The 13,731-nt window shown below is 44.4% G+C and overlaps 4 protein-coding genes across 5 annotated transcripts; 2 read left to right on the top strand and 2 right to left on the bottom strand.

Annotated features, from left to right (window-relative positions):
* Positions 1 to 1,363: 1,363 nt before the first annotated feature.
* LOC117567308 (nardilysin) lies at positions 1,364 to 6,727 on the bottom strand. Of its 2 annotated transcripts, XM_034247199.2 has the most exons (5): positions 6,617 to 6,727; positions 6,251 to 6,545; positions 4,046 to 5,821; positions 3,686 to 3,970; positions 1,364 to 2,684 (listed from the first exon to the last, which is right to left on the bottom strand). In XM_034247199.2, the coding sequence occupies exons 2-5, from the start codon at positions 6,535 to 6,537 to the stop codon at positions 1,547 to 1,549; spliced, it is 3,486 nt and encodes a 1,161-aa protein (XP_034103090.1). In that variant the 5' UTR covers positions 6,538 to 6,545; positions 6,617 to 6,727; the 3' UTR covers positions 1,364 to 1,546. The 2 variants fall into 2 exon arrangements, with proteins under 2 accessions (XP_034103090.1, XP_034103099.1); XM_034247208.2 differs by lacking the exon at positions 6,617 to 6,727 and having other exon boundaries at positions 6,251 to 6,560.
* A 502-nt stretch (positions 6,728 to 7,229) lies between these two features.
* LOC117571780 (myotubularin-related protein 10-B) lies at positions 7,230 to 10,973 on the top strand. The gene is made up of 2 exons (XM_034254141.2): positions 7,230 to 7,496; positions 7,655 to 10,973. The coding sequence occupies exon 2, from the start codon at positions 7,936 to 7,938 to the stop codon at positions 10,480 to 10,482; it is 2,547 nt and encodes an 848-aa protein (XP_034110032.1). The 5' UTR covers positions 7,230 to 7,496; positions 7,655 to 7,935; the 3' UTR covers positions 10,483 to 10,973.
* Positions 10,974 to 11,347: 374 nt separating this feature from the next.
* LOC117572777 (uncharacterized) lies at positions 11,348 to 11,873 on the top strand. Its single transcript, XM_034255876.2, has one exon. The coding sequence runs from the start codon at positions 11,571 to 11,573 to the stop codon at positions 11,871 to 11,873; it is 303 nt and encodes a 100-aa protein (XP_034111767.1). The 5' UTR covers positions 11,348 to 11,570.
* On the bottom strand, positions 11,871 to 12,640 carry LOC117572771 (glutaredoxin-related protein 5, mitochondrial). The gene is made up of 2 exons (XM_034255864.2): positions 12,218 to 12,640; positions 11,871 to 12,147 (listed from the first exon to the last, which is right to left on the bottom strand). Exons 1-2 carry the CDS (start codon positions 12,543 to 12,545, stop codon positions 11,951 to 11,953), a joined length of 525 nt encoding a protein of 174 aa, XP_034111755.1. The 5' UTR covers positions 12,546 to 12,640; the 3' UTR covers positions 11,871 to 11,950.
* Positions 12,641 to 13,731: the final 1,091 nt, after the last annotated feature.

Below are 13,731 nucleotides of genomic sequence, written 5' to 3'. Positions count from 1 at the left end.
GATCCCATGCCAGCAAAATACACAATTGTATTCTTTAAGGGACATGGATAAGCAGCATATATAGAAGGATATGTGGTTATAGTATATATAGTGATCATCTGGGGTTCTTTAAGTCGAACAACTTTAAAACTGAATGAATATCTTGGCAATGTGAAATTCTTGAATGTCGATTTCTTCAGAATTGTAACTGAAGTACCAGGCCAGTGATTAACTTAAATCGACTACTGAATTCCAAGAGAAAACTTGCAGAACTTCGTTTCTAAGGTCTACAAAAATTGTGGATATTTTGGAAATTCTTGGAACGCAAAATTGGTAATATAGATCTCAGCTGAAATACCACGCGAACAGCATTCCGCAGAAATTAGGAAATTTAAAAATGAATGAACGTTAAATTGAATTTCTTAGAGTGTTCGTCAAATATTTCTTATATTTTTTTCTTATTTGGAACTTTGAATAACAATTTCTTATATAGCTCTAGGCGAACAGCAATTCACAGCAAGAGCTGTGTAACCTTAAATATGATTCTAAGGGCTACCAAAATCCTGAATATCTTTGAAAATTCTTGAGTTCCAATTGCTCCAGAATCTTAGTTGAAATACCAGGCGAACAGCAACCCGCAGAAAGTGATAAACGTGCGTTAAATGAGAATTTCTAGTACCATTTGGAATCCTGTATTCTTTGCTAATTTAGAACTTCAATACACATTGTTAATATACCTACAGTCAACCCAGAGTCCATGCTGAAATACCAGGCAAACAGACTTCCGCAGCAAGTAAATTTAAGTGTAGCATGAGAAAACTTATACAATTTGGAGTAAATCTTGGAAATTTTGAGCTTTGAATAACAATGCTAATATAGTTAAAACCATGTCAAAATCATAGCTGAAATACCAGGAGAACAGAATTCCGCAGCAGGTGATTAATTTTAAATCTCTTGGAGGATTCATTAAATGTGTCTTGTCTTATGTGGACTGTACAAAAATGTTGTAAACCTTGATAGCTCGGAACTTTAATATATGTACATTGCTGAAATACCAGGCGAACAGAATTCCGCAGTAAGTGACAAAGTACAAACAAAATAAGTTTGACTTTTTTTTTTAATTTAACTTATTTTTTTTTTATTTATTTTTGTAATTTTATGACTATGAAGTAACATTGTGACTGCGATTTTACTGGATTATTGCTTCATTTCAGACCTGATAATATCATTAGGTGCTATGTCTATTATCTGAGATTTAAAAATATTACAAAAACTGTTGATGGTTGATTTAATGTTTTTGATTTATTCAACGGATTTCGTTAAGCTGTTAGTTTGATTTCAATGTTCGTCAGTTACACAAATTGCTTTGATTTTGGCGATGCAATTACAAGTGGACAATGTCAAGAGTGTGTGTGATTTATTTTTTCTTTTTTTTTTTTTGGTGTGTGTGAAGTGTTTGCACTAAGAATTTAAACACTCGGTGCAACGACTTGATCTATGATTAATGTTGAATTTTGTGTGGTGGTTAAATAATTTGGATTCGTCGTTAAGGGAGGAGAGAAGCTCCTCACGTGCTCTTCAGCGCATCCTCAATGATCTTTGGACGCTTGGCGGCTTCGTCGGACGCGGCGACAGTTGCCGGATTTAGGGGATACAGATCGAGATTGGCCTTGAAGTCGGCAATGTCCACAATTGTGGTGGCATCGCCTTCGATGGGCAGAAACGTGACATTCAGCTTGTTGGCCAGCATTTGGAATAGTTCTTCCTCGTCATCCTCCTCCTCCTCTTCCTCATCGTCATCGTCGTCGTCCTCTTCCTGCTCCTTAGCAACCGAATCGGACTTGACGTCCCCATCAACAACTTCGCTGTCCTTGGTCTTGTGGCCAATCACCTGAACGGAGATCTTGCGCATGTTTGTGATCTCGTTGTCCAGCAGAAAGGCAATAATTTCACTCTTGGTCAGCGTGTTCAGCACTTCGATCTGTTGACGCCGCCGGTCGAACATGTATTCCCCATTGATGATCTCGTTCCAATTGCGTGTGACTTCGGTATTAAGCGCCATATCAGCGACCAGCTTGAGCTTGATCAGCGAGTCGCGTGTGTGATCGTAATCCTCCTGTGACATATTCTCAAGGATCTGCATCATATTGTTGCGGAACACCTCGATCCGACTCTCCACATGACTCGCAGCATTTTTCGTCTCCTGCGAATTCACCATTATCGAGTATCCCGCGATGCCGTAATTCATTCGCACCGTGGCTGTCACATGATAGCCGAGCTGCTCCTTGGTGCGCAACTGATTGAACAGCGGCTCCTCCACGAACATCATCAGCAGATCGAGTATGCACTCGAGTCGGACCGTGTTGGGTCCCAGTTGATAGAAGTTCGTGATCACAGTGTTTGTGTCCTGCTCGTTGAGCGCATGACAGCGTATATAGTGCGCTCCTTGCGGCAGCTGCACCGTCCGATCCTCGATGTATTTGCGCTCCTGGATCGCCTTGCAGCCGAGGAGTGTGAGCAGCGTGTTCATCACATTGTGAGCCGACTCCTCGGTGTAGTTGCCCTGCACCAAACCCTGCACGTATAATTGCTGCGGAAACAGTGTGGCAAACTCCTTCAGATCCTTCAGTGTGATGTCGTTGAGGCTCTTGTACTTGTCGATCATCAGCCAGCGTATGTGCTCCAGCACGCACAGGCGAACGTCCCTAAAAAAGAAGAGTGGGGTAAGTTTTTTTTTCAAATTGAATAGGATTCTTAAATATAATGTGAAACAAGTAAGAAAGAAAGTCGAGTGTGCTCGACTGTAAGATACCTGCTACTCATTTTGAATGAAAGCAAATCAGTGCGGTATTATTCTTAAAATATACCAGAAAAATATACCGCAAAATTTCTAAGAATATACTAGATTTAAACAAGTAAGAAAGCCACTGTGTCGAGTGTGCTCTTTTAAAATATACCGCAAAAATACTATAACGAAGGTAATATACATTAAGTCGGTATAGTGCTTGATTCAAAACATACCATAGAGTGTAAAATATACTAGATTGTCAGCCAAAGCTACTAAAACTCGTAGTAGTAAATAATTGTTGTGTAAATGCAATCAAATTAACAACATAAAAACTAAAGTTATTATTGTCTGTACTAAATTTCGGGACTTTAACATACCATCCAAACCACGGTTGTTCTTCGAATTTTAGTCGATTTGAAACAAAGTTGATGATGTTCAAACATGAAAAAATGCTATAAATAAAAAACTAGAATTATAAGCTCTCAGATTTAGGTGTTCATACGGACGGACAGACAGACAGACAGACGGACGGACTATAACGTCTTAGCTGATCAAGAATATACTTTACAGATTCGGAGATGTCTCTTAAGCTGTTATAATACCCTTTTACCCTATGAGCAGTGGGTATAAAAATTATGAGTAATATCTTCGTTAATAGCGTCATTTGCATTGTAAATTTAAATCTATAAAAATCTAAGCTACATATATCTAACATAGTTAAAACTGTGCTTTGCCTTGCACCTGGTTAATAATTAACAATTCGAAATGAGTGTGCATTAATGAGTTGTGACTGATCAACTCGACATTTAAATGACGCAAGATTAACATTAACATTTTCACTTGAATCAATGCAATTGTCAACTTCATAGCAAAGAGCTTATGTCATCGATAAGCTGACAAGTTGTCAGCTCTGCTCACCTGTTAAGTTGGCGTGGCTTGATCAGAGTGTTGAAATAACTCTTGCGCTGATCCTTGACAAATGTCTCGAGCATGTCCTCATTGAGCGTGGAGCTCACCGTGACCATGGCCTGAGCAATCGATTCGACCAGCAAATGCAGTTTCTCGTTGTAGCCGCGCACCTGAAGAGTCAGTCCCTTCTCGCTCACGTTGAACGTGTAGCTGAAGCCTGCGCTGGTGGCCGGATAAAGTTCCTCGCTCACATGGAATTTGACTAGCTCCTCGTATAAACCACACATGGCATCGCTTAAAGAGAGAGAGAGAGAGAGAGAGAGAAGTTAACTTTAGCATAGAAATGAGAGAGAAAAGAGACTTGTTTACTTTTTGGCATTCTTGCGCTGCAGCGGTGAGATGAAGAAGAATGTCATAAACGCCTCGGGCAGATCGTATTTATCATCGGCACGGAACCACAGCTCACAGATCTCGTTCTGCAGCAGCTTTTTGGGGGCTTCGGGGACCTCGGGCTTGCCGTTCTTATGCCAAAAGAGCGTAAAGTCCTCGACGACAAAGCGATTCGGTTCGGGCAAAAACAAATCCGGCAACGACTTGGAAGTGGCGTCGTTCCACAACTGTTGCCACTTTTCAGGCATGGGAATGCTTGTGTATTCGGTGCCAAACCATTTCTCCTGCTTGTCATACACCAGATCCTCGTACTTGCGAGCGGTGAACATCAGATTGAATTTGAACTCATTAAGGTGGTTGATTAACTCAGCGAGATGCGCCTCATTGTACTCGTAGTAGAGCTCCTTGCCGGTCAGCACATCCTTGGGCGGAAAGTATTTGCTATTGATCACCAGATCCTGTACATTATCCATGGCCGGTCGCTGGGATTGAAAGCGAAAACCTGTTGCCTCGATGCCCTGCTGTTCGTCGTAGATGACACGCAAATCCTTTGGATTGGCATCGGCCACAACCTTGACATAGGCAAAGGTGGCGGCGAGCACCTCATCGATGTGCTTGAAACCCTCATCCGTCAGATAGATGCAGACATTGAACAGACTGTACATTGAATTCAAATCGAAGCCGTTATCATCGATCCCAGCGACCAGCTCCAAGGCCCACAGCTTGCGACGCAGATAGGCGCAGAGGCTGCCGCGTCCCTCGTAGCCAAATATGAAGGAGAGGAACTGATCCGGCTTGCTGCGATAGTACTGACGCACACTGGGCAGCACCCAGGTCAGCTCCACCTTGCACACATTCTCCACGGGTCGCACGAAGAACGCATGCTGGTGGAACTCGGGACGAAAGGCCTCGCGGTAATTGAATTGACTGAGATCCGGAGCACGCACCGTGTTGCTGGGTATATCGGCGAAATGACGCACCACCAACGTCTCCAGCTCCTCGATGGGGAGGCGTGCCTGCAGGCACAAATACATGCGATTGGCCGCGTAATGATCGCGTCGTATTTCGTGCAGCACCTTGTGCAGCACATCGTCATCGACATTCTCCTTGAGGGTTTTCATGTTGCCCCAGGCGAATGTGGCATGGGGATAGCCATCGGTGGCCAGGCTGGCCAGCAGCTGGTCGCGACGTGTCTCATCCTCGAGCACGATCTGCTGGAATTCGGAGTCGACAGCGCAGCGTTCACGTTGCATTGCCTCCTGCTTCATTAGGGGATGCTTCATGAGTGCAGTAAAGTAATCCAAGCTGGAATCCAAGTGCTTTTCGGCCACCTCGAAATAGAAAAGCGTATCCTCGCAGTCAGTCATCGCGTTGTCGAAGCCACCGCACTTCTTGATGTGCGCATCAAAGATATTCTCCTCGGGATACTTCTCCGAGCCCATGAAGATCATGTGCTCAAGGAAATGTGCCAGTCCCTGGTATTGTCGTGGCTCAGCAAAGGAGCCATAATCAATCATGATGGCACAAGCGGCCAGCTTCTCATCGCCCACCTCGCTGTCCGAATCGGATTCGCTGTTGCCGCTGCCCGAGCTGGACGATGTGCTCTCACTGGAGCTGTCGCTGGTCTCCGTTTCCGCGGATGTTTCTTCTGCTTCGCCGCCCACCGAGGACTCCGAGCTGGTGAAGCCGTCGTGTGGCATCGGACTTGGGTCCGAGACGATCAAAGCGTGCAAGCCATTGGAAAGCAGCAAAGACCTAGAAAGGTTTAAGAGATTTAATTTCAATTCGATGTACAGAATTTAAATAATTTGCAAACTTAAGGGAAAATTTAAGAAAATAGGGTTTGCAAACTTTGCTTAATTCCATTTAAAATTCAATTTGTCCATAGCTTTTAAAGAGCACGCGATCTAATTCCACAGCAGGGCAACTACGTTGTCCGCATATCAAATACTACTGGGTAGCTTATTGCTGGAAATCATTTAGGCTTCGCTTCAAGCTTATTAAGCTGCATCCGCATGACAAATTGTTCTTGTTGTCATAGAATTGATCAACAAAAATTCCACAAAGACATCCAAAACAGAAACAAAGTGACCTAGATTGTAACTGCATGCAAGCTGTTTGTGTTATCCATGCATTATCCATGCATGTGGTACGGAAAGTGGGACAAAAAGAACCACCACTTACTTGTAAATTTTTTTATCCGTCTCTGACTTATCAGGCGTATCCAAATATTTCACTTGTTCGGACATTGCGGTCTTCTTTATGTTGTTGTTGATGGTTGGTGGTAGAATTAGTTTGTGGCTTGTGGGTCGTCGCTTTGCGTTGTAACGAGCGCTTTGGCCGATCGAACGTGAATGTTGCAAAAAATAATGACACTGGAAATTTATTGCAAATTTCGTTGTTGATGCTGCCGGCAGTGCTGATGATAGGCAAAGTGTGAAGCATCGACTGCTTTGTGGGCCCCAAAGCATTCACAGTGCTAACGTTAGAGAAGTAGATCTTTTAGTTATTGTTATATTTTTGTTTATTTCATTTAGAAAACGCGTCTACCTCACTCAAATCGTATGCCGCGTGGTCACCGGCGGAATTATATTTCTATGCGGCGGTGTTGACAAGCAAATTTATTTATCCAATACGATTGCCGATAAATGTGCCTATCGATTGCCAATCACAATTAGGCAACACTAATGACCACAACAAACAAAGGCGTGCAAATTGCTATACAGTTGCACTACTGATTTTTATAAATCATTCTGCTTATATTTTTTAATGATTTTGATTGCTCACTTATTTACAATTTAGTTGATAAAGTTTTGTTTACATTGTGGTCACCTGTTTTTCGTCAAAGCGGCCACACTCAAAGTTCACCAAGGCCAAATTTTTTGATATAGAAGCATAAAAAAAGAACACCATCAAATGTGAAAAACAAAACCTGAGTAACCATGGAATTGGGGCAAGTTGTCGATTATGCGTATTATGTGCCTCAGAAAAATAATAATAAATGTCTGACAATTAATTGTAATTAAAATTGAAAAATTGCGCGCCATAGAATGTTATCGTTTGTGCAATGTTTAGTGTTGTGCAACTATGCAGTTGTAGGTATCGAATCAGCTGTTTTGACGCAACACTTGCCAGCACTTAAACCGATAGCGATAACTAATTTTGTCGGACATGCAATGAGTTTGCATATGTGTGCGAGAGTGAGCAATATATATGTGTGCATATGTGTATATTGATGGCGACAACGAAAATAATAAATAAATAAATGCATATATATTGTGTGTGCATGTGTGTGCTGCTGATAGATGATGCACAAAGATGACATATTAATCAACACGTTTGCACGCAAAACACCAGCCGCCACCAACAACACAGCCGAGCGTAGCAACGAAAAAAGAAAGAAGAAAAAAGAGAGGAGAACACACACACGGTAAGCTGATAAACTTATCAAAAATGCGAACGATAATTCTAATTTCAGTTCATTACGTACACATACACATGCATGCGTTATGCTGATGCGCTCATGTGTGTCTCTGTCTCGCTGTCTGGATATGTGTGTGTGTGATCTTTTTTGCTTCATGTACACAGTTTTGCAAGCATTGGAGGCGGCGTCAGCCAGGTGCAAATAAAGCGCCCACAACGACAACAGCAACAGCGGCAGCAGCAAGATTAACAGCCACAACAACAACAGCAGCTATAACAACAACAACAACAACGAGTAACGCCAACAACGACAAAAGCAAACCGGAAATAGCAAATAATTGAATATTCAAAGTACGTGCAGCAGCAACAGCGACAACAACGACAGCAACGACAATAACAGTAAATTGGCCGTGTTGGAGGGAGAGGCATAAAGACCGCAACCGAGGATGGCAACTGGCAGCAATGACATGCCAGACCATCGCAAGCGCAACACCTTCACCAGCTACGTGGCTCCGATGGTCGGCGATCTGCGGGTCACCGCGGACACCAACGAATGGTGCCTGCCCAGCGATCTGCGCGACGTGCATCTGGCCAAGCCGCGCCTGCTCTCCGGCGAGCAGATCGTCGCCTCCGCGCCCGCCTACATGTACTCACCCATAGCGCCCATGGAGAGCAGCAGCAGCAACAGCAGTCCGAACATTACGAACAACAGCAGCAACACGACAAGTCAAAGCAATGGCAACAATGGCAGCGCCAACAGATTGTCCTCGAGCCACAAGGAGGCCAGCTTTGGCCTGCTGAGCGTGACCAACTTTAAGCTGGCCTTTGTGCCGTTGCATGCCCGCAATCTGCTCCCCGCCTCTGCCTCGACATCCGCTGCCGCAGCTGCCTCCTCGTCGGATCTGTATCAGGAGAACACGTTTTTGGGCCGCAATGAGGTGACGCTCAACAACATCGATCAGCTGTACACGATTGCGGAGCAGGGACGTGCCGCCAGCGCTCTGCAAGCGGCACGCATGGCCAGCAACAGTGGGAGACGCAAGAAACTGGAGCCCGCCAAGCAGCAGCACATCAACGGACGGATCGTGGCCCTGCACATCATCTGCAAGAACTTTCGCCTGCTCAAGTTCGCGTTCCAGCAGCAGGACTCCAAGCTGAGTGACTACGGCAAACTGATTGCCTCCGCCTTGGCCCGCTTCGCCTTCCCCATGCGCCACGATCTGAGCTTCGCGTATGCGTATCGTGAACCCTACTATGCCACGCCCATACCGGGCGTCAGCATGTATGCGAGCAAGAACGATTGGGCCCGTGAGCTGATACGTTGTGGCGCCACCGAGTGGCAAGTGGTGAGCGCCAGCGCAGTGCCGCAGCTGCAGAATCGTCTCCAGGCATGCAAATACACGTTGCCGCCGCACTTTGTCATCCCCAAGGGCTGCGAGGTGGAGCGTTTCCTGCAGCTATCGCTTGCGTTTTGCGATTCACGTGCCGCCTTCTGGGTGTACAGCTATGGCAGCGGAGGCGCCTCGCTGGTGCGTCTCGCCGAGCTGCAGCCGGCCTCGCAGCAGGACAATAAACTGGAGAACATTATGCTCGAGCTGGTGCGCAAGTGTGATGAGCGGCGGCAACTGAAGCTTTTGCAGTTGACGGATCAGCTGCCGAGCATCCAAGATGTGCAGCGAGCGTATCAGAAGTTGAGGCGTCTCTGCACACCTGAGACGCCGGAGAAGTTCATGCTGCAGGATGACAAGTATCTGGGGCTGCTGGAGAAGACCAATTGGCTGCTGTATGTGTCGCTGTGTCTGCGGCATGCAAGCGAAGCTGCTGCCACGTTGCGTGCCTCGATCACCTGTGTGCTCCAAGAGTCGAATGGCCGTGATCTCTGCTGTGTGATTAGCAGTCTAACGCAGCTGCTGCTTGATCCCCACTTTCGGAGCATCGATGGCTTTCAGTCGCTGGTGCAAAAGGAGTGGATTGCCCTCGAGCATCCGTTCCAGCGGCGTCTCGGTCATGTGTGTGTGGCCAGCGGGGAACAGGCGCCGGACAGCGAACAGAGTCCGGTCTTTTTGCTCTTCCTCGACTGCGTGTGGCAGCTGTTGCAGCAGTTCCCCGATGAGTTCGAGTTCTCGCAAACGTATCTGACCACACTGTGGGACGCCTGCTTTATGCCCATCTTCGACAGCTTTCAGTTCGACAGTCAGGCGCAGCGTGCGGCGGCTGTCAACGAGGCGAGACTTGTGCTCCGTCCCGTCTGGGATTGGGGCGAACAGTTCTCGGACAAGGATAAGCTCTTCTTCAGCAATCCGCTGTATCAGCGACAGCGTGGTGAAATCACCGCTGCCCAGCAGCATCATCGACGCTCTCTAGCTGTCGGAGGCGGAGCCGGAGGACACAACAACAGTAGATTGCTAGGAACAGGAGCGGGCGCATCGCCCTCACGTTACACCATCAATCCGCAGCTGTTTGCAACGCAGTCGAGTGTGCCCCAGGATCGTTATCTGCAGCCGGCGCATCGCATCCTCGATCTGGCCGTGTGGGAACAGTGCTACTATCGTTGGCTCCCTGTGCTCGATATACGCGGCGGTGGTCAGCCGCAGGTGGATCTCTTTCATCGCCTGCTATTGAGCAACATTGCCAAGCTGCAGCGTTCGATTGAGCTGCAGAGTTTCGACGAGTTGCCCGATGCCTATTACGATTCCCAGGGCGAGACGCGTCAGCAGCAGCAACAGCGTCAGGAGGAGGATCAACCTGTGGAGTATGTGGATGGCGTGGAGCGACGTCGCAAGTCGAATCCCGCCACGGCGGCAGCGAATGGACTGCAGCAGGTGGTCAATGGCGGTGGCGGTGCATTGCAGCTATCGACGCTCTCTTCATTCTTTCCATTCGGCAATCCCATTGCCGGCGATGCGCCCCACGAGCTCTACGACATTCTGAGCAGCAGCAGTGAGCTGCTGTTGGACACCTCTTCCATGTTGGACAAGTCCTCGATTGTCTGATTTTTGTCTCTACTCTACTCGTTACTCGTCACTCGCCATTCGCCACTCGTTGCTACTCGTTTCGTGTGTGTGTGTGTGCGTGGCGAGTTCTCGTTTCATTTGTCAAAAGCTGAACTTTAGAAGTATTACAAATTTACTTTTTTTTTATATATACATACTATATATATATTTTGTATATGGATATGTTGTATATTTTGGGCATATCACGTTTAACAACTTTTTATTATTTGTTTAACTAATAGGCAAGTTTATCGCATAAGACTTTATATATTTTTTTTTCGTCTGTTGTTTTCTATATGTATGTAACTACTATACCTATATTTTTCCATGAATTAATGAAACTATTACAACAGCAACGACGGTAAAAATGTTATGTGCATTACATTACATTAGCTTTTGTAAAACAAAAAGCAGCAACAACAACACCAGCTAAATCAACATGTATTATATTATATGTAATATTTAATAATAAAAACACACATTGTAAAAAACAGGAATATTGAGAAAGTGTTTTATTGTTATATATCATTTATTTCGAACTTGTATTTTATGATTTGGTCATAAAATTTGTGATTACAATAATTGAAATTGAATATCAATTTAAAAGTTACAAAAAATTTAATGGTCTAATCTTTAAACAAAACATTTAATATACTAATTATTTGATTTTGTTTTAATTTATTATTTATTATTACATTATTACATATTATTTCACATACTCATACAAATTTTTGCTTTCTATTATTAAAAATTTGAATTATTACAGTTGCTGGTCAAATCTAACACCGCCGCTCATCTCAGGGTTAAGCTTGTAAGCGCTGCTCATCGAAGAGTTAACAACCCACACAGCAAGACAAACTGGTCAGGTTCAACTGCATCTCTCGCTCGCTCTCAACTATAAATAGCACAACGTAGGAGGAAAAGGGAGCAACAACAACCACAGCCGGGTGAAGCAAAGCTAACGGCGCTTCTCGTAGTTAAAATGAAGTGTGCGTAAACGGCAAATAAAAAAGCTAAAAATGCAACGGTTAATGTGCAAGCTCAACTCTGGAAGCAGTTCGTCTGCTGTCCTCAGTCAGTGAATAGAAATGGAGCAGAGTGATGCAACTGGAGCAACTAGTGCCGCCTCTGTCGCACCACCACGACGCCCTCGCAGTCGAGCCCCGCCAATGCCCCCCGATGAAGTGATACGCAAATCGATTGCACGCAGCCTCACGCAAATTGTGGTAAATATGCGAAATGCCGACGGGCAGCGAAAATGTCTCGAGCTTTTGCAGGCGGAGAGCAACGACAGCGTGGAGGGGAAACTGATGGAACATTTGCAGCACATTGATGATGCTGGACAACGCAAGCAGACGAAGAAGAAGAAGCAGAATACACAGAAAACATAAACGTAATTCATATTTCATTAATATTAATAAAAAAACACATTGCATTTAACAATTAATTTTTTGGTAAAATCTCGCATTTACTTCTTGTTTTTTGCATCCTGTTCGTCCTTCGCCTGCTGCGCCTTGAGCAGCTCCGAAACGATGCCCGCCTTCTGCAGCTCCTCGATAAGATCGCCGCTTTGATGCATCTGCAGCAAAATGTCGCAGCCGCCGACGAATTCGCCATTGATGAACACCTGCGGTATGGTCGGCCAATCCGTGAACTCCTTGACGCCTAAGCCAAAAAGGAATAGATCGTGGGCAAATTGATCAAACACAGCCAGAATATGTTGTCCTAATCTTACCTTGCCGCAGTGCCTCGTTTTGCAGCACATCGTGAGCATCGTATTGAACGCCGTGCATGCGCATGATTTGGACCACAGCATTGCTGAAGCCACAACGCGGTGCCTGTGGATTGCCCTTCATGAACACCACCACCTTGTTGGTGCGCACCAGCTTCTCCAATGTGGATTTGTCCACTGTCGCCGCCGATGCCGGCGGAGCAGTTGCGTCCGCGCTGTACCAACAGCGTGTTGTGGCTGCGGTTGTCATCACTGGAGTTGCACGTGCTGCGCCAGCCAGGTGGCTGGTGAAGAAGCCCGGACGCAGTAAAATTTGGCTAATTCTGTTCATCTTACGTTAGTTTTAGTGCTTAGCTCTCTCAATTTGTCAAATTGAATTTGTTGTTTTGTAATATGTTCAGCAAAACAACAATAATGACAAAAGCAAAGACAGGAGCTTTTTTGAAAGCTCTTTTATTTATCGTAGTGTGACCAGCAGCAACTATTTTGAAATATGACAAAAATACTAAATGCTCGCGAAATGTGAGACCTGGGCACACTGTCAGATAGATTGGAACTAAATTGAAGCGCGCGTAGTTTGAAATTTGTTATTTTCGTGTATTTCAAAATGTTAACGTAACTTCTACATAAATAATCTTTTAACGGTTTTTCGATTTAAAAGCATTCTTGAGAACTAGCTAATTGTTGTGCTTTTGCCGATATTTATATATTCCGGATTACAGGTAAGTATGAAAGGAATTAAGTGCATTTAATAAGAAATTGCTATAACTCAATTACATTCTCGCATATTCTGCCGAATCCTAGTCCTTGTGAGTCGAATGCATCGAGTCCTGGCAGTGTGCGGCAGGATATGATCAAGTATTTAATTTTTTTTTTCATTTTATTTTATTAAACAAGTATTTAATACTTTTTAGTTGAAAGCCTTTGTTGGCCATAAAAGTATGCTATGATTTTTTCGCAATGCCATCAAAACTTGTACACTAAAAGTATGCAATAGTTCATAGCGTCAGTCAATGATTTTTTGTACGTCTGCTTGCTGCTGATTTATGTTTGCCTGGTATTTCATTTTGCTCAAGCAGCAGTTTTCAAGTTTCGACATTAAGGCACACCAAACACGGACGTTGTTGTAGATGTTGTTGTAGTAGTAGTAAATTTTGTTGTTGTTGTAGTAGTAGTTGTTGTTGGTGTTGTTGTAGTAGTATTTGTTGTTGTTGTTGTTGTAGATGGTGTTGTAGTAGTATTTGTTGTTGTTGTTGTTGTTGTTGTTGTTGTAGTAGTAGTTGTTGTTATTGTTGTTGTTGTAGTTGTTGTTGTTGTAGTAGTATTTGTTGTAGTTGTTATAGTTGTTGTTGTAGTTGTTGTTGTTGTAGTAGTTGTTGTTGTAGATGGTGTTGTTGTAGTAGTATTTGTTGTTGTTGTAGAAGTTGTATTTGTTGTTGTTGATGTTGTTGTAGTTGTTGTTGTAGTTGTTATAGTTGTTGTTGTAGATGTTGTAGTTTTAGTAGTTGTTGTTGTTG

The sequence above is a fragment of the Drosophila albomicans genome, chromosome X, assembly GCF_009650485.2.
Source record: "Drosophila albomicans strain 15112-1751.03 chromosome X, ASM965048v2, whole genome shotgun sequence".
Lineage (NCBI taxonomy): Eukaryota > Metazoa > Arthropoda > Insecta > Diptera > Drosophilidae > Drosophila > Drosophila albomicans.
The sequence above is the reverse complement of the archived record's forward strand: the minus strand, read 5'-3'. Positions and strand labels throughout refer to the sequence as shown.

Coding starts and splice junctions, on each gene's coding strand:
- LOC117567308 (XM_034247199.2), bottom strand. CDS start 6,537: ATGCTTTGGGGCCCACAAAGCAGTCGATGCTTCACACTTTGCCTATCA. Junction 3,971..4,045: donor CAGCGCAAGAATGCCAAAAA/GTAAACAAGTCT, acceptor TCTCTCTTTAAG/CGATGCCATGTGTGGTTTAT. Junction 2,685..3,685: donor AAGCCACGCCAACTTAACAG/GTGAGCAGAGCT, acceptor CTTCTTTTTTAG/GGACGTTCGCCTGTGCGTGC.
- LOC117571780 (XM_034254141.2), top strand. CDS start 7,936: ATGGCAACTGGCAGCAATGACATGCCAGACCATCGCAAGCGCAACACC.
- LOC117572777 (XM_034255876.2), top strand. CDS start 11,571: ATGGAGCAGAGTGATGCAACTGGAGCAACTAGTGCCGCCTCTGTCGCA.
- LOC117572771 (XM_034255864.2), bottom strand. CDS start 12,545: ATGAACAGAATTAGCCAAATTTTACTGCGTCCGGGCTTCTTCACCAGC. Junction 12,148..12,217: donor AAACGAGGCACTGCGGCAAG/GTAAGATTAGGA, acceptor TTTTTGGCTTAG/GCGTCAAGGAGTTCACGGAT.